Raw genomic sequence first — 20,254 nt, forward strand, 5'->3', positions numbered from 1 at the left:
CATCAGTCAACTACCTGCAGCAGACCATGCTACACCAACAACCAGTCAGCTAGAAGCAGCCGACCAGCAACAGAGCCAGAGCCAGACTCAACCTGCAACAACCAACATGGAAGAACCGCTCCAGAACTCAGCCGAATCCAGCCGCTTCGAGAACTTCCAGAACTCAGCCGATTCCAGTCACTTAGAGAACTTCCAGAACATACCCGCAACAACATATTTATACACTTGTATACCCAAACTATATAATAAAAATAAATTATTCAAACAAGCAAAACAGTGTTTCGTTAGGCTGGGATATAGTCAACAACACTACATACCCCCGCCTACACGATCATAAGTTATTGCCTAAGTACTTTGATGATATAATAAGGAATAGAGATAAACATTTCTAAATTTAATGAACCGGAAGTGGGATTTTTTCCTCTTGGAAAGGTCAAAAATGTTGTGCCCATTATTCTGTCCACACCCCTGTACGTGTCAAGCTGAAAATTTATATTTGTATTGTTTATGTACTAACTTAGAGCTGATAAGGTTTTGGTCAGAATTCGTAAGCCGGAATTAGTATATTTTTTAAAACAATATGTCATTTTTTATTTTGACCTTTTAAATTATTTTAATCTTGATATTTATTGAGTATAATAGCGATAGTGATTTTAAGTAATAAAAAAAATTGAACAAAATCCGACAGCCGGAAGTAGACTTTTGTCTTGTGCAAGTTTCCATACATTTGCGCTCAAATTTTATCAAAAATGCTGTTATAGTATTTCATAATGTTGCCGGTATGTGTGAATGTGTCTGTACGGTTCTGTAAGACAGGGAAGTTATGTTGACCGTATCCCGGTCTAACGAAACACATGTTGTGTAGTTTGAAAGAGGATCGTTTATTTGCGTTCAATTGTTACAATGGTTATTGTATGTACGAAGAGGTTTCTTCGGAGAAGTGATCTGTATGAACTCCAGAGGCTCACTCTGCCGGTGGAGGTTGTTGCGTTGCTTTATAAACGTTTTGGGTTGAAGTGTGTCGTGTGCACATCTTTTGTTCTTGGTACTCGCGCTGCCCTAGTTATGCTGCGAGCGTGGTGTTATGGGTTCATACGCCTGGACGTAGTTCGTGGTTTTTATGGGTTCAGTGTGTTCTTCCTTTGTTTCCCAGACACGTGTATAGAAACACGTGTCGACCTTCTGACGAGGCGAGCGTGTGCCATGCGTTAATGACTTTCCTGGATATGTGTCGCAGTGACCTGATGAGATCATTTCAGTTGTACTATATGCCTACATTTCAATATCCAATTTTGTTTTGTGACCTTCTTATATTCCTCAAATTCAAAACTTTATGGTCGTGCATGAAACATTGTGGTCCTTTGTGCCTGGGACATGCCTACTTCACATTTTACTACCTGGGACATGCCTTCTTCACTTTAGCCTACCCCAATATCCTGTATTTGAATGTTGAGGTTTAACGTTTTTTCAATAAACATGCAAGAGGTCATCGACATACCGGGAGCACTGTTTTTATTATTAAAAATTTATTAAATTAAATAATAAAATATCAGAAGTACCGAAAATATCGGTATTTTTGCAATCCATAATTTCAATAGCAAATAACCTTATTTCATGTTAAAAAATTAGCATGAAAAAAAAGTATAAGTCTATATAAAAAATTGTTTCATTTTGTAATCCGAAATATTAAGAATTGATGTATAATCGGAGGAATTGAAAATTGAAAATGCCGCATAACTACATTCAATTCAATTTGAGTACATTCAACTTGAGTACATTCAATTTGAGTTTTTTCTCAGAATTCTGTCATGATTCTTTTCATTTTTTGTTTTTGGGTATGGCGCACTTCGGATACTTGATATTTGATACAATGCAAGTGTTTAAGATTCGAGTTTTTTGTTGGACGTCATTGCGCAAAACATCTCCCAAAAAATGAATAACTCAAAACAGATGTCGATTGTTTTAAAATCAAAAACTATTACGTTATTCGAAGCAAATCTTTCTATACGTGAAATATCTCGTCGAGTGGGATTTGGAGACAGCCAAGTTCGTCGAATTTTGAAAAAATATCGAGAAACTGTTACTCTGGGGAGGAAACCTGGGAACAGAAGATGACGTGTGACCAATGTTCGCGAAGATCGTTGTATCAAGCACATAATGCTAGAAAATCCATTCAAAACGGCAGTAGAAATTCCGGCAGAGCTTCAAGCATCAGATCATGTGACATTTTCAGAAAAAATATTGAGGAAGTGACTTTCGGAGCAAGGAGCCACACCACCTTGCCAAAAAGCCGTTTCTTACACTTAAAATGCGAAAAAATCATCTAAATTGGGCTAAGAACTATAGAAATTGGACTGTCGATGATTGGAAAAGGGTTGTAGTAAAAATCGAAGTTCAATTTCTTTGGGCAGGATGGGATGTGCATGGTTTGTCGGAAAGTTGGCGAAAGATTCCGCGCGGAATGCATTTCTCCGGTCGTTGCGCATTCACCCCATTTAATGGTTTAAGGGTGTATGACCGCATATGGTTTGGTATCCCTGACCATTATTGAGGGAATAATGAATCCAGAAAAGTACAAAAGTGTACAAAACCTTGTAATTCCAACGATCGAGAAAATAACGCAAAATTCAGAATTCCGATTTATCAAGCGATTCTGAACCATGTCATCGCGCTCGAGCAGGGAGTACAATTTCGATTTTTTTTTTGCCTAAATCTTTTACTAAATGATTAATAATATCCTTTATCACTTACAGATCATAAAATTTAAGAATATACTGGGTATCAAATCATTAGAATGGCCGGGAAACAATCATGATCTGAATCCGATCGAAAACCTATGGGTTATTTTAAAGAGAAAATTGGCAAAACGACGTGCATCAAATCTCATAGAATTGTTTAAAAATATAACCGAAATTTAGGAGAATGATATTACAATGGAATTTTTAATTTCACTGTACGAAATCAACGCATATTGGCGATTATCCAAAATCAAGGCGGCAGTACGAAATGTTAAAATATAATAAGTATAATAACATTATCCAAAAGTAGTTTTATTCACAAAAGATCTTTTCAATATCTCACAAGGAATATTAGCTTTATAAATCTAACAACAAAAATGGTGAAAGGATAATCTGACCATCATAAATTATTATACCGTTTCCATTTCTGCATCCATTCCAAGAATATCCTGTCAACTATTTCCATTTTTTTTTTTACTTAAATTGAAGTTTACTGATACACCTTCAAACCCCAATCAAGCATTCTTTGAAATTTACAATACCGAACATAATTTAAAAAAAATGTAAAAATAGTCGAGTTTGGTATTTTCTATGTCTCCGACTGTACTTATATTTCCCAATAGCTCACTGTATCAATCAAACGAAAATTATAGTTTAAAAAAAAAAAAACCAAGCTAAAAAAAATTTATTTGTATTGTACATTTATATATAAGAAATACATAAATGGTGTCAAATATTTCATTAAATTATACAAAAAATATATTATTCAAATTACATTGAAGAAAAAACATTACAGCCGTGGGATATTTTAATTGACAAATTATATCACACTTAACTTAAACTTTTTTCGAAAAATTAACAAAATATCGAAACTAATTTGATCATTTGTTACGAAAAAGTCATAAAAATATCAAAAAATCAATTATTCTATCCATATTCATATTCTAGTCGTATGAATTCAATGGATAAAGATTTTTTTATAATTTACCTATTTTATATTAAAAAAGCTTATAAATATTTTCGTTCAAAAAAAAATGAGGCTAAAGGGTATACATGTTTCAGCTCCCCTCCCCCTAAAAAATCCAAGGTACGCCCGTGACGTATGTGCATATAATAAATACATTTCAATTATTCCTCGGTTTCAAACCAACCCATACACCATCTCTAGGTTGCACAGCAATCGTTTTAAAACTAATCATAATGGGGTTTTGAGTCTTCTCAGTCATTGTCAAATCGAATTTAGACAATAGGCGAAAAATAACAGTCTTGGTTACCGTTAAAACATATCTGGATCCTGCAATTACAAATTTAGCCTGTGAATAATATTATATTAAAGTATTTTTCATGATATCGTTTATTTACCGATGCAATTTCGCGGACCGACTCCAAATGGAATAAACGAAAGGGGGTTGATGTTCCGTTTATTTTCATTGGAAAATCTTTCAGGCTTGAATTGATGGGGTTCTGGAAAATACCGAGCGTCACGATGAATCGCATATATCGGAATTAAAATTCCCTCTCCCGCTTGCATCTAAACACAAATTTGATTACTTTTTTGCAATATCTAATAATATACTACACTCGACACTTATAACACATTTATATTTGCGTTATCCTTACAGTGTACCCCTTATCCGCAGAATCGTTGGAAGGGGGAAATGTGTAAGGTCGAATGCATTTTCTATCCGTACCAGGAATTGGCGGCCACATTCTTAACGCCTCTGTAAAAACAAAACAATATCATATACAATTTTGAGATCACATTTATTAATAAAAACCAAACTTACATATGAATAAGATCGAAATTCATATGTAAGTATAGGCTCCTATATCACTCAACCGATTACGATGGAACTTTAAGGATTTGTTGTATGCATGTCCGGGAAGCTTACTGTAAAAAAAAAACGGAATTGGGAAGAACGGGAATGAGTGGCATTACAATGCAATCATTTCAAATGATTTCGCGTCGCGAACTGCGTTGTTAGGGTAAAATAAACAAACAATTGAATAATTTCAAACGTGTTCGATGTCTGCATTATTCCGACAAATGGGAACGAGGACGCAAAAATAATACGGGAACGGGAACGGGAACGAGAAAGGGAACGGGAACAAGAATTGCATGTGTTATTGTGGCATTGCAACGCATGCCGGGTTCAGCTAGTACACAAATAAAAAAGTTCAATGACAAAAAATTTGTGCTTATAATTAAAGATACATAAATGAAATAAAGTTCTTACCACAAACCACCATGTCCAAATATTTCATCTTCATTAAATCCATATAATTTAGCATGTCTCCTTTTTCAGCGATCAATTCGTCAATTTCATTTTGGAGCTTCTTTTGAACATCCGGATTTACAGTCAGTTCATGAATTGCAAAGCTAAGTAATGTAGTGGTGGTTTCAAATCCGGCAATATAGAATATGACTGCTTGAGCCACAATATCGTTCTCACTCCACTCTATAAAATTTAAATTTAATCAAGCAGTCCACTTTTATATGGAAAATATTCATTTTTTGTTATTTAATGAAACGGGGTCTTATTTTCTTTGGATTTGTACAAATATGTACAATGTATAAAAATATCAAAAACATTCATTAGCCCTAAAATACATAGAGGATTTTTCTAAAATAGAAAATTTTAATGCGATATTATCTATATATTCTATAAAAAAATTCGAGTATATTATTCAAATGCATATTTAATTGGAATTTAAATAAAATATAAGTTCATAAAACTTATTCCTAGTTTTATGAATATATATTTAACACACAAACTTTTCCTGATATTTGTTTTATAATTTTTATTTGGTAAAATTCCTTTGACTAAATTTTAACGTAATTTGTGAGTATATTTTACCATTAATAAAACTATAATACGTATTAACATAAATTGAAATGACAAAAGGAAACATTTTTTTCCATATGACCAATATCACAGACGTTGTATGAAAGTTCAATTTTACGTTGCCTCTTCAACTAAAAAACATGTTATCTAATATATATTATAATTTCGAAAGAGACTTTGTATGTAAGTATGTATATATGTAAGTATCTTTGTTTGGGAACTTCGTAAACAAAAGTTTCTATGACGACAATTCAATTAGTTGAATTGTTGAATATCATATTTTTTTCGATTAAATATAATTTAATAAAAAAACAAATGAATAATTACTATTAGATTCGCCATATTAAAGCTATTTATATTACAAATACTGAGTGAAGCCGGGTAAAACAACAAGTTTCAAATAAAGTGAACATTTTCAAATAGGCACATTAGGCGCATATACACAACGATTTAAACAAATTATTGTTTTAAATTAAATTTGTATTTTCATTTAAACGATAAAATATTAAAATGATACTTGCTCGTCTTAACAGTTTGTCTCCCAATAGTTGATTCCTCAGCCGTCGCAAACCCGGCATCATTGTCATCGTTTTGTGAAGGTTCATATTTTAACGACCCTTTCCATGCTTCCATTAATAATTGAATCATATCATGTCTGACAATGCCGTTTTTTTCTCTATTTTTCATTGTTCCCAACACTAAATTACGAAAAAAGTCTGTCAAGTCTTGCCCGAGAAACTTAATACCCGTCATCTGAAAATATTATAATAATGAACATCAATTCGATTAGAAACGGAATATTGAAATTAAAAACACGCAATACTGTACTTTCAGCAAAATCGGATACGACAAGTGAACAATTAATTTAAATAGTTGAATTCCGGTTAAGTCCATTGATTTCAACACTATCTTATAGAACTCGTTATCTCTCTCATCCAAAGAATCGACCTTCAAGCCAAAGACAGTTGATGCAATCACATCATTCGTATATCTCGTTAAAGTGTCAGTCATTTCAACTTCAATGAGACCCCTTTCTATTATTTTACATGAAAATAATTTTATTAATACGATTAACTTATTCATATTTAAGTGAATATGAATAACTAAGAGCCGGGCCAAACTGGATGACTCTTGAGTGACTTTATTGCCCAAGTGTAGTTGCTCGTGGTCACTCTTAGTCACCCAACTCAGGAAACCAGAAGTGACCAAAAACCACAGGTGGTGTCACCTATATGCTAATACCTACAAAAGATTTCAATCCGTGACAATAGTCACACGTGCTCATGGATTTTCACTATGTAGTCGCCGGTAACTAATCACAGAGTGTGGCACCCCTCAATACAATGCTTAACATATTGAGGGATTGCGCTAGTCACTCAAGAAATAAAATCTCCCTAACCGAACTAAACTCCGGCAACCAATCTCGCTGGCATGTTCCATACAACTTTATACATTTGATCTGGTCGTACAACAAAGTCATCCAGTGTGGCCGGGCTCTAAGAGTTTTAACCAGTAAGTTATATCTCCTTTGTCCAGTACAAAAGATTGGCCTACGGTGGTTTTAAATAAATACCTTTATTCGCAGGTTCCTTCATTTTTTTCAAATAGAATTCAACTATCTGATTTGCAGTGTCGTCGACCAACGATATCATGTTCTTTAATTTAGAGCTGGTAAATGTGGGACTAACTGTAGCTCGCATATCCTTCCAATGGTCACCTTTTAAAAATTAAAATTTAATCTAATTAGATCATATTGTAACCGAAATAGTACATATGTCGATTTTATATTATTCCATTTCCTTTTTTTTTTTTAAATAAAGCCATCTTTTGGAAACATTTTATTTTAGGAAAAAATGTTATATATTTGTGATAGTTGTTCATTTTAGATCAATCATATAATTTAAAAGAAAATATTTTATTGTTGTAAATTTATAAAATAATTATACATATGTATGTATGTACATATATTAAAAAACGTTCAATAATATTACCTGTGATAAATAATAAATTCCTTCCGATTATGGGGTCGAAATCTTCATTTATATTCAAGTTATGGCTTGAAAAATTATCAAAGTCCTTTATAGTAGTTTGTTTTATGATTTCCAAATCTCTTATCATAATAAAAGGTCTATTCACTTGCATAAATCCTACATACCTAAAAAAAATTCTCGAAATGAACTATATTTTGTTATATGTATGTATGTAGAATGCGCAATATTATTGAATTTAAATCACTAACTTTTCTTTGGGAAATGCATTATAAACTCTATAAACCACATCCATCAAATGCTCTTTGCGCGTAAGAACCTTCAAAAAGTTCCCAACAATCGGATAATCAAATGGAACATATTTTACTCCTCGTCGTTTAAAATATCCACCTTCCCAAACTCCATACGCATAAAGTATAATTCCAAAACCGATCACTAACAAGATCGCGTCTGACCAATCGACACTCATCATCTGTAAGTTTAAATAATTCAAATTAAATATTAAATTTACTGTAGTGGAAGTAGTCTTTTCATTCATAAAACCGGACAAAATTTTTGAAACACTGAGGATTATGTTATAATGGTAAGACTTTGTGTAGTTGAAATGGGTTTATACAGAAATATAAAAATAAATGCATAATATAAAATTCACCTACAAATTTAGTTATTAGAAATCAGCTTAAAAACATAAGCCCCATATAACAGTTAGTATATTTACAAAAAATACTTCCGATTTACAATACAATATTATAGTTATTGAAATAAAATATACACACGTAAATATAATTTACTATTTGTTTTACCCGGCTTCGCTCAGTATTTGTAATATAAACAGCGTAAACATGGCGAATCTAATAGTTATTATTCATTTGTTTTTTTATTAAATTTATTTGTATCGAAAAAAAAAATTGACTCGTCGTCATAGAAATTTTGACTTGTTTACGAAATTCCCAACCAATGATATATACATACTCAGTGGCGGACTGGGACTGAAATCAGTGCATGCCAGGAGTCAAAGGGGGCCCCACCCAGGGTTAAAATAATTTGTCCCCCCCCCCCCCCCATATAACAAAATTTTCTTCTTTCCATCACGCTAAAAATCAAGGGAAATTTTTTTTTTTTTTTTTCAAAATTGGGAATAAACAAATTTAGGTACAAGAAAAATGGCAAAAGCAAAATAGATCCATAAATTATATGGTATATTTCGTTTTAACCCTTGTCCTAGGTAAATATAATGCATCATAAAAGAATGCGGCATAAAAGCGGCTTTTACTTTCGGTAGAAAACAATCAGGGACGTCATTTCAGCTTTTTCTTTGGGGGGCAGGGCAGGCAAAGATTAGTCAAATTGAATTTTTTTTCAAAAAATCTTTTTTATATCGGAATAAAAATGGAAAATATTCTTTACCTTATTGAGTTATAAAATATGAAAAAAATAAGCTTATTTTTGAAAAAGTAATTATAAAAAAATATTATGTAAAAAGAAAAAAAAGCGCCGCAGGCGAAAATTTTTTTCCACAAATCTTTACATAGTCAACATTAATCGACCATCAAACTGATTCTCCAAAAAACTATCAATTAACTTAATTTCTACCGACTGTCTTGTCACTTTATCTATGTACATATGTACGTAATAACATTAGATAAAGTTTTGTTTTGTTTTTTTTCAAAGCACATAGCAGCGATTATTTTATTAGTTACCCAAAAGTAACATACATAAGAAATACACGTAGCATTCATAGATCCATAGTATCTCATTAATCATTAAATTCATAATATTTTCTAAATTCACACTATTCCTTAATTTAGGCGAGTGCCCCCCTATGGCCCCCCCAAATTACGTCCCTGAAAAAAATGCATAATATTTTCAATTAATGTTAATCGAAAATCAGGATTTTGGGGAGGGGGCCCCTATCCTATATTTTTATTTACATGGATGTGTCTAGATTAGGAATAGATTTTATATTCGGAAACTGTTTAAAATTGTGTATTTAAATCTTACTATATCATCGAAGTATAATCAAATGTTATTTTGAAAGTATGAAGTAAATTTAAATCGCTGGTTGATGATGAATCATCCTATCAAAATTGTTTTAAGAAAATTTGTTTATTCCCATTTTTATTTCAGTAGTTAGTTGTTACATAGGTATTTGTATATACATAATCTTGAGGTTGGAATAGGCCCGGCAAAAGGGCCCACGCAAATGTTGAAACTTACATTTCAAGCCTAATAAAAAAGTTAACCGATCCTTGGGCTGTTAAAGCAGGTATTAGTTATTTGTGTATATCGTAAGAAATTTGTTTTGTTGAAATACCCAAACTTTAGGTCCTAAAGTTGCAATATCCTATACATTTTTACACACGTGAAATAGTTAAAAAGTTATTTAATTTTACTGAGGGCCCATATTTTCTAACAGATAGTGGGGCCCACATGCCATCGGGCATGTTCGCTTGTATGGCCAGTCCGCCACTGTACATACTTACATTCAAAGTCTCTTTCTAGATATGACAAATGTCAATAGTACCATTCACTGAGTTTAAGAAACTAATTTAAGAAAATAATTTGAATATAATCTTTTCCAATAAAAAACTTGACAAAAAATGAGTTCCGGCACCTTTTTTTTCTTAATTGTCAGATCAGAAAATTCTCGACCATGACGTTTTTTGGAATTAAAAGTTGTTGTTGTAGTGTTTTATTTTTATATTTTTTAAATTTGAGTTTCCGATTTTTAGGCACGATTAACACTAAGTCCGCCATTACACGGGAAGGATGGATTAGACTGGCACCGCGCCCGTGCCAGGTACTAGGCTCAGTGTTGTATGGGTGGGTGTGCAATGTTGCACACGTCTCGGATGAATCCACAACCGGATAAATCCAGGACGTGTGAAACATTGCATACCCACCCATACAACACAGCGACTAGTATCCGGCGCAGCCGCGGCTGCCGGTCTAATCCATCCTGCACGTGTAAAGATTCGATAAGTTCCGAATCTCATTTTAATAATTGCATCTGTGCACATCGAAAGGTTACTCGTCATCTGATGTGCAATCTATCATTCGAGAAAACGAGAATTACGTTTACAGCTGCCGTTCTGTTAATCTGTCGTTCGTTTGTCTGGCGATTTTAGAGCGGATGCACCAAAACCCATATGCAAAGCTTTTTTTTCCATTCCGGCACATTTTTGTATTCTATATAATATATTTATTTATTCAATTAATCAAGTACACTCGTCTAACAGATTGCATCCAAAACGACGATTGTACTTTTAACATATCAAGGAACATATTACATAAGTATAAACATATCAAACATAATTATTATTTTGAATAAAAATACCAATAATTTTATTTTACTACCGCCATCTATGTATAAAACTAAAGACTACATAAACATCATCCAGATTTCAAATTTGAAAACTTCAAACGCGTCTTAAACGATATTTTATCTCTATCGTAATGGCGGAGGATACATTTACTTACATATATTGATGACCAAAATGAGCAATATGGCAAAGTATGAAAACGATCGGATAAGAGGCAAATTTTTTCCTGAATTGTTATCGTAAGTGAAACGTAAAGGAGGTTTGTAATAAAAAACAATATACATGACATAAAACTTCTTTCAAGCAGCTAACAGCAAAGACAGCAGTTAACAGTTAGAACTGTCAACTATTAACTGCACTGGTTGGTCACGACCCCCGTAACCGAGGGGCAGCAAGTGAAAAGAGATATGACAAATGTCAATAGAACTATTCAATGAGTTTCAGAAAATAATTTGAATATAATCTTTTCCAAAAAAAAGTGATTTACGGCACCTTTTTTTCAAACAAAAGCCCTGTACATATGTATGTATATATAAATAGTAATATAAAACAGTAATAAAAAAATTGTAATGAAAAATATTTTTTTTTACTGAATCGTTATTCAAAATGCAAATGTTACGAGAATATTTTTCATTTGCTTGACTCAGGGGGTCTCAATTTTTGAATATTAAAGTCTCATTCAAAAAAGTCTGGATTTGGATTTCTTTTAAATATATTTTACTAGTTATTTTACTCGGCTTCGCTCAGTATTTGTAATATGTTAAACAGCTTAAACATGGCGAATCTAATAGTAAATATTCATTTGTTTTTTTGTTAAATTTATTTGAATAAAAAAAAATATATATCGAATCATCATAGTAACTTTAATTTGTTTTCGATGTCACCAAACAAAATTACATATTTATATATGTACTTACATACAAAGTCTCTTTCGAAATTATATATTACATAGATACTTGATTTAATTTATTTTTTAAATGAAATTATTATTTATCTTTGATAAATAAAAATAAATATGCTAGTTTTACATATTATTGAAGAGCCGCAAACAGCGTGCGATCTACGGTTTGTTACACATATACTTAATGCCGAAATAAAATTACTTTTGTAAATATTTTCATAATATTTTATTTTTTCTATAGAATCTAGATTTTAGGACACATGAACTCATTTGAAGTCATCACTGTCACAAGCCAACATTCTTAAATCGGATTCAACTCATCAGTTGATTGAAAATTATCAAGAAGATTCAAAATTCTCTAGTACGAAATCAATTATTTTATCTTACATGAAACTATTTACAACTAAAGAAAATTATTTATTCTAAGCAATGAAATTAAAAGTTATATAAAATTGATAATTTAGCCGATGTAATACACAAATTTTTGCCTGTCGTTAATTCGATTGATTTGAATTTCTTATGAATAGAATTTTTTATAAACAAAACTTGATTTTTATTATTACTAAATTATGTTCACAATGCATCTTATATCTATTTTAATAGCTACCGATCTACTGATCATTTTCTATTTTACAATATAATTTTATTTTTGTTAGTAATTAAGTATTATATTATTTTGATGTTAATGTACAGCATAATAGGAAAAAGAGCCCAAAAATCTATTTACAATTCTTATTTAAGGTTGAAATAAAAATAAATTATGTGAATGTATCAACTCAGTCTAAATAATCAGTCTCCCTCACGGACCCGAAAGTGAAACGCCCGAAAACGCAAATATCGGAAGGCAAAGCTCGAAAATCGAACGATATTAAGTCGAAAGATAAAAAAAAGGGTGCATGGTAAACGGTACATACTCACTTAATTTGCGCGAGCAGGATACAACAGGAACAAGAGGAACAGGCTTTTCCTCCCGTATTCTGCGCGCGCACATTAAACAAGGCTGTGTGACAAAGAGAGAGATAATTTCACCGCATGCCACCGCATATATATATATATATATATATATATATATATATATATATATATATATATATATATATATATTTTTTTTTTTTTTATTTTTTATTTTTTTATTTTACATATATACCAGGAAGGCCTTACAGGTAAATCCCAATGCGCCTTCCTGGCCAATTACAAATACAAATACAGCATTTTTATTATAAGTCGTTGAATTGCGATTATATATATATATATATATATATATATATATATATATATATATATATATATATATATATATATATATATATATATATATATATATATATATATATATATATATATATATATATATATATATATATATATATATATATATATATATATATATATATATATATATATATATGAATGAAAAGACTACTTTCACTACAGTAAATTTAATATTTCATTTGAATTATTTAAATTTTCAGATGATGAGTGTCGATTGGTCAGACGCGATCTTGTTAGTGATCGGTTTTGGAATTATACTTTATGCGTATGGAGTTTGGGAAAGTGGATATTTTAAACGACGAGGAGTAAAATATGTTCCATTTGATTATCCGATTGTCGGGAACATTTTGAAGGTTCTTTGGCACAAAGAGCATTTGATGGATGTGATTTATAGAGTTTATAATGCATTTCCCAAGGAAAAGTTAGTGATTCAAATTCAATAATATTGCGCATTCTACATACATATATACCTACATACATACATATAACAAAATATAGTTCATTACGAGAATCTTTTTAGGTATGTAGGATTTATGCAAGTGAATAGACCTTTTATTATGATAAGAGACTTGGAAATCATAAAACAAACTACCATAAAGGATTTTGATAATTTTACAAGCCATAACTTGAACATAAATGAAGATTTCGACCCCATAGTCGGAAGGAATTTGTTATTTATCACAGGTAATATTATTGATCCTTATCTTATATATGTACATACATAGGTACATACATGTGTATAATTATTTTATAAATAAACAACAATAATATATTTTCTTTTAAAATATTTAATCTAAAAATTCATAATTTTGAGTAGAATATATTTAAAGTCAGTAGTAACCGAAAAATTTAAGAACATAAATATATTTAAAAGTTTTAAACCTATTTGTTTTTTATAAATCAGCAACTATCACAAATATTTAACATTTTTTCCTAAAATAAAATAATTCAAAATATGATGGCCTTATTAAAAAAAAGGAAATGGAATAATATAAAATCGACATACTATTTCGGTTCCAATATGATCTGATTAGATTAGATTTAAATTTTTAAAAGGTGACCATTGGAAGGATATGCGAGCTACAGTTAGTCCCACATTTACCAGCTCTAAATTGAAGAACATGATATCGTTGGTCGACGACACTGCAAAACAGATAGTTGAATTCTATTTGAAAAAAATGAAGGAACCTGCGAACAAAGGTATTTATTTAAAACCACCATAGGCCAAACTTTCGTACTGGACAACGGAAATATAACTTACTGGTTAAAACTCTTAGAGCCCGGCCACACTGGGTGACTTTGTTGTACGACCAGATCAAATGTATACAGTTGTATGGAACATGCCACACTAGGCAACTCACCGGCTCCCCGAGTCATAAAGTCACCCAACCAGCGAGATTGGTTGCCGGAGTTCAGTTTGGTTAGGGAGATTTTATTTCTTGAGTGACTAGCGCAATCCCTCAATATGTTAAGTATTGTATTGAGGGGTGCCACACTCGGTGAGTAGTTACCGGCGACTACATGGTGAAAATCCATGAGCACGTGTGACTATTGTCACGGATTGAAATATTTTGTAGGTATTAGCGTATAGGTGACACCACCTGTGGTTTTTGGTCACTTCTGGTTTCCTGAGTTGGGTGACTAAGAGTGACCACGAGCAACTACGCTTGGGCAATAAAGTCACTCAAGAGTCATCCAGTTTGGCCCGGCTCTTATTCATATTCTGGATGACTCTTATTTGAGCTCTTATTCTTATTCATATTCACTTAAATATGAACAAGTTAATCGTATTAATAACATTATCTATCTCTATCTCGCAGTCTCTTAGTATGTATCAACAGGTTTTCAGAAAGGACGCTCAGTTACAACAAATTTACTACTATTTAATTATTTCGTTGCTAATACGTTGATCTCAGGTTGATGATATCTATACAGATTATAAGGCATTTAACAGGATTGATAACAATATTCTCCTTAAAAAACTCCTACAGATAGGTATTCATGGTGATCTCTATAGATGGGTCGCCTCATACATTACACGTCGATCAACAGGTTTACATCGAGATGGATGGATATTCCTTCTGGTGTTCCGCAAGGCTCCCTCTTGGGACCTCTGTTATTCAACATCTTCGTCTTTGATATTGAAAAATGTGTTCAAAATTCAAATATATTATTATTCGTTGATGACATGAAGATAATCAAGCCGTAATGATGCTTTAGACCTGCAAGATGATTTGTTCAGGCTGGAGGCTTATTGCAGCCTAGATAAGTTAGAAGTTAATATCAAAAAATGCTCCTGCATATCCTTCACCACAAAACGATGTCCAGTTGATTTTCCTTATTCAATCAACGGACATAGACTAATAAGGGTATCGAAAATTAGGCATTTGGGAGTCATCTTAAACTCTGATCCATCCTTTAATAATAAAAATATTGCGCCGAGGGCTCTCGGGCTCGTCATCCGGTCCTCCAATTCTGTTAAATCATACAAAATATTATATTGTACATACCTGCTTTAATTCTGTTAAATCATACAAAATATTATATTGTACATACGTTAGAAGTATTGTTGAGTTTGCATCCCAAGTCTGGAATCCAGAGTACTCTGGTGCAAGGGACAGATTGGAGCGCATCCAGAAAGGATTCTTGAGGTACATCGGCAGCCGTTTTGGATTATCCTATGCATTCTATGAAGATGATTGTAGGTGTCAACATCTGTTTCCACTTGTCAAAAGAAGGGAGATAGTTGACATCTTAACAATTTTGAACATCCTCAACGACTTGATCAACTGTCCTCAAATATTGAGCAGACTATCATTGCGTGTGCCTAATAGAACGACCAGATGTAATGAGCTGCTTTACATGCCTAATATATTTTCTAATTATGAACGAAGCTCATTCTTCTGGCATGCAAGCAACACTATCAATACATTCATTTCTACCAATTGTAATTTTGACTTATTTAATATTAATACAAACCAAGATAGAGTGATTGTTGCGAATTTGTTTTTTGATGCTTAACATTGTTGTAAATTGATAATTGTGCTTGTGAATTTTTATTATATTATTACTTTTATAATACTGTTATTTTTATTATTTTTTATTTTTATTTTCTTCTTATTATCTAACATTATTGTTATTTTTATTTTTTAATGTTTAAATTTTCTTTTTCTTTCACCAATGTATGTATATACGAAAATTTTTAAAATAGTTTATCTTTAAATATTTTTTTTTTGTTATCAATTAATTTAATAAAACTAAATTTTCCTAACAAAAAAATATAAAATTATATTTATGTAAAATAATAGAAAAGGGTCTCATTGAAGTTGAAATGGCTGACACTTTAAAGAGATATACGAATGATGTGATTGCATCGACTGTCTTTGGCTTGAAGGTCAATTCTTTGGATAAGAGAGATAACGAGTTCTATAAGATGGGGTTGAAATCATTGAACTTAACCGGAATTCAACTATTTAAATTAATTGTTCACTTGTCGTATCCGATTTTGCTGAAAGTACAGTATTGCATGTTTTTAATTTCAATATTCCGTTTCTAATCGAATTGATGTTCATTATTATAATATTTTCAGATGACGGGTATTAAGTTTCTCGGGCAAGACTTGAGAGACTTTTTTCGTAATTTAGTGTTGGGAACAATGAAAAATAGAGAAAAAAACGGCATTGTCAGACATGATATGATTCAATTATTAATGGAAGCATGGAAAGGGTCGTTAAAATATGAACCTTCACAAAACGATGACAATGATGCCGGGTTTGCGACGGCTGAGGAATCAACTATTGGGAGACAAATTGTTAAGAGGAGCAAGTATCATTTTACTATTTTATCGTTTAAATGAAAATACAAATTTAATTTAAAACAATATTTTGTTTAAATCGTTGTGTCTATGCGCCTAATGTGCCTATTTGAAAATGTTCACTTTATTTGAAACTTTTTGTTTTACCGGGCTTCACTCAGTATTTGTAATATAAATAGATTTAATATGGCGAATCTAATAATAAATATTCATTTGTTTTTTTATTAACTTTATTCGAATCGAAAACAGTATGATATTCAACAATTTAACCTATTGTATTGTCGTCATAGAAACTTTTGTTTACGAAGTTCCCAAACAAAGATACTAACATATATTCATACTAACATACAAAGTCTCTTTCGAAATTATAATATATATTAGATAACAATTTTTTTAGTTGAAGAGGCAACGTAAAATTGAACTTTCATACAACGTCTGTGATATTGGTCATATGGAAAAAATGTTTCCTTTTGTCATTTCAATTTATGTTAATACGTATTATAGTTTTATTAATGGTAAAAAAAACTAAAAAAATTACGTTAAAATTTAGTCAAAGTACTTTTACCAAATAAAATTATAAAACAAATATCAGGAAAAGTTTGTGTGTTAAATATATTTTAATAAAACTAGGAATAATTTTTATGAACTTATATTTTATTTAAATTCCAATTAAATATGCAATTTCATAATATACTCGATATATTATACTATTTTTTTATAGAATATATAGTAAATATCGCATTAAAATTTTCTATTTTAGAAAAATCCTCTATGTTTTTTAAGGCTAATGAATATTTTCATATTTTGTTTATACATTGTACATATTTGTACACATCCAAAGAAAATAAGACCCTGCAACATTAAATAACAAAAAAAAAGAATATTTTCCATATAAAGGTTGGCTGCTTAATTGAATTTAAATGTTATAGAGTGGAGTGAGAACGATATTGTAGCCCAAGCAGTCATATTCTTTATTGCCGGATTTGAAACCACCACTACATTACTTAACTTTGCAATTCATGAACTGACTGTTAATCCGGATGTTCAAAAGAAGCTCCAAAATGAAATTGACGAATTGATCGCTGAAAAAGGAGACATGCTAAATTATATGGATTTAATGAAGATGAAATATTTGGACATGGTGGTTTGTGGTAAGAACTTTATTTCATTTATGTATCTTTAATTATAAGCACAAATTTTTTGTCATTGAACTTTTTTATTTGTGTACTAGCTGAACCCGGCATGCGTTGCAATGCCACAATAACACATGCAATTCTCGTTCCCGTTCCCTTTCTCGTTCCCGTTCCCGTTCCCGTATTATTTTTGCGTCCCCGTTCCCATTTGTCGGAATAATGCAGACATCGAACACGTTGGAAATTATTCAATTGTTTGTTTATTTTACCCTAACAACACAGTTCGCGACGCGAAATCATTTGAAATGATTGCATTGCAATGCCACTCATTCCCATTTTTCCCGTTTCCGTTAGCGTTTTTGGGCGTTTTTTTTTTACAGTAACCTTCCCGGACATCTATAAAACAAATCCTTTAAGTTTCATCGTAGTCGGTTGAGTGATATAGGAGCCTATACGAGACAGACGGAAAAATAGACATTCATTTTTATATTTTTATTTTTATTTAATTTATACCAGGCCTAACAATGCGCCTTCCTGGCCAAAGACAATTACCTATATATAAACATATATGTACACCATCCATATATACACAAATACACATATATACATACATACATAAATATAAAAATACACATATATACATATAGATAAATACACACCTACACAATATATATATATATATATATATATATATATATATACATACACATACATACATACACATACAAATACATACATCCATATATACATACACACATTATACTTGCATATACACATAAATAAAGATAAATTACTCGTATATATAAAAATTAAAAATAGCATACATACATATATAAATATAGATAAAACCAACATTCATACACATTATGCTAAATAATAATATTACAAAATGAAAACAACATGTGTAAATATGTAGCGAGAAGTCATTTACAATATGCTGCCTGACAGAACAGTATGATGCAGCAAAAACATCAAGGCTCCCAGAAAGGGATTAAACATCAAGGTTAAATAATCGAATGGCTCTTGAAAGGGGCGAGTCATCAAGCACATTAGTGTATATATTCATATATACATTACATTACATTAAATATATTTGTGTGTATGTACATACATATATACATTACATTTTTTATCCGGAGTAAATTTTAATACAATCAACAACGATAAAACACACAATTTGTATTTAATTTAACGTGTGATTCCAAAGTGTATGTGAATGCTTTTTTTATATATATTTTTTTCTTTTATCGTGAATGTCTTTTTTATATAAAGACAAGTGATTGTGATCGTGTGGAAATTCGATCTTATTCATATGTAATGAAAAGTTTGGTTTTTTTTATAAATGTGATCTCAAAATTGCAAAATTGAAATTGTTTTGTTTTTACAGAGGCGTTAAGAATGTGGCCGCCAGTTCCTGGCACGGATAGAAAATGCATTCGACCTTACACATTTCCCCCTTCCAACGATTCTGCGGATAAGGGGTATACTGTAAGGATAACGCAAATAGAAATATGTTTTATAAGTGTCGAGTGTAGTATATTATTAGATATTGCAAAAAAGTAATCAAACTTGTGTTTAGATGAAAGCGGGAGAGGGTATTTGGATTCCGATATATGCGATTCATCGCGACCCTCAGTATTTTCCAGAACCCCATCAATTCAATCCTGAAAGATTTTCCAATGAAAATAAACCGAACATCGACCCCCTTTCGTTTATTCCATTTGGAGTTGGTCCGCGAAATTGCATCGGTAAATAAACGATATCATGAAAAATACTTTAATATAATATTATTCACAGGCTAAATTTGTAATTGCAGGATCCAGATATGCTTTAACGGTAACCAAGACTGTTATTTTTCGCCTATTGTCTAAATTTGATTTGACAATGACTGAGAAGACTCAAAACCCCATTAAGATTAGTTTTAAAACGATTGCTGTGCATCCTAGAGATGGCGTATGGGTTGGTTTGAAACCGAGGAATAATTGAAATGTTTTGATTTTTTAGGGGAAAAGCTTGGATTTTTTAGGGAGGGGGGAGGGGCTGAAACCTACCCTTCAGCCTCATTTTTTTAAACGGAAATATTTATAAGCTTTTTTCGTTTTTAGAATTCGGGAAAAAATAGGGTTAATATAGATAAATACTGGGTACATTTAAAAAAATTCTTTGTCTAGAATATGAATATGAATAGAATAATCAAATAACATAATAAATGATCAAATTAGTTTCGATATTTTGTTAA

General features: G+C 31.3%; 2 protein-coding genes and 1 long non-coding RNA gene across 3 annotated transcripts in view; 1 reads left to right on the plus strand and 2 right to left on the minus strand.

The window, feature by feature from the left end:
* LOC143912065 (uncharacterized) overlaps positions 1–20,254 on the minus strand; it is a 569,875-nt gene that overhangs the window by 89,150 nt on the left and 460,471 nt on the right. The window lies entirely within an intron of this gene.
* On the minus strand, positions 3,863–8,044 carry LOC143912419 (cytochrome P450 9e2-like). The gene is made up of 9 exons (XM_077431694.1): positions 7,824–8,044; positions 7,576–7,739; positions 7,172–7,301; positions 6,413–6,611; positions 6,106–6,337; positions 4,976–5,197; positions 4,359–4,459; positions 4,101–4,269; positions 3,863–4,032 (listed from the first exon to the last, which is right to left on the minus strand). Exons 1-9 carry the CDS (start codon positions 8,042–8,044, stop codon positions 3,863–3,865), a joined length of 1,608 nt encoding a protein of 535 aa, XP_077287820.1.
* Positions 10,226–20,087, plus strand: LOC143912420 (cytochrome P450 9e2-like). The gene is made up of 12 exons (XM_077431695.1): positions 10,226–10,247; positions 10,305–10,372; positions 13,269–13,489; positions 13,589–13,752; positions 14,125–14,268; positions 16,377–16,582; positions 16,658–16,889; positions 17,812–18,033; positions 19,403–19,503; positions 19,595–19,763; positions 19,832–19,978; positions 20,020–20,087. The coding sequence occupies exons 1-12, from the start codon at positions 10,226–10,228 to the stop codon at positions 20,085–20,087; spliced, it is 1,764 nt and encodes a 587-aa protein (XP_077287821.1).

Source organism: Arctopsyche grandis, chromosome 5, assembly GCF_051622035.1.
Source record: "Arctopsyche grandis isolate Sample6627 chromosome 5, ASM5162203v2, whole genome shotgun sequence".
Taxonomy (NCBI): Eukaryota; Metazoa; Arthropoda; class Insecta; order Trichoptera; family Hydropsychidae; genus Arctopsyche; species Arctopsyche grandis.

Bases quoted from the DNA above. Each gene is read 5' to 3' on its own strand.
- LOC143912419 (XM_077431694.1), bottom strand. From the start codon at position 8,044: ATGATGAGTGTCGATTGGTCAGACGCGATCTTGTTAGTGATCGGTTTT. The intron at 7,302-7,575 runs GTAATATTATTG...AATTTTTAAAAG, and splicing joins GAATTTATTATTTATCACAG to GTGACCATTGGAAGGATATG. The intron at 5,198-6,105 runs GCAAGTATCATT...TAAATTTTATAG, and splicing joins GAGACAAACTGTTAAGACGA to AGTGGAGTGAGAACGATATT.
- LOC143912420 (XM_077431695.1), top strand. From the start codon at position 10,226: ATGACGTTTTTTGGAATTAAAA. The intron at 10,248-10,304 runs GTTGTTGTTGTA...TCCGATTTTTAG, and splicing joins GACGTTTTTTGGAATTAAAA to GCACGATTAACACTAAGTCC. The intron at 16,890-17,811 runs GCAAGTATCATT...TAAATGTTATAG, and splicing joins GAGACAAATTGTTAAGAGGA to AGTGGAGTGAGAACGATATT.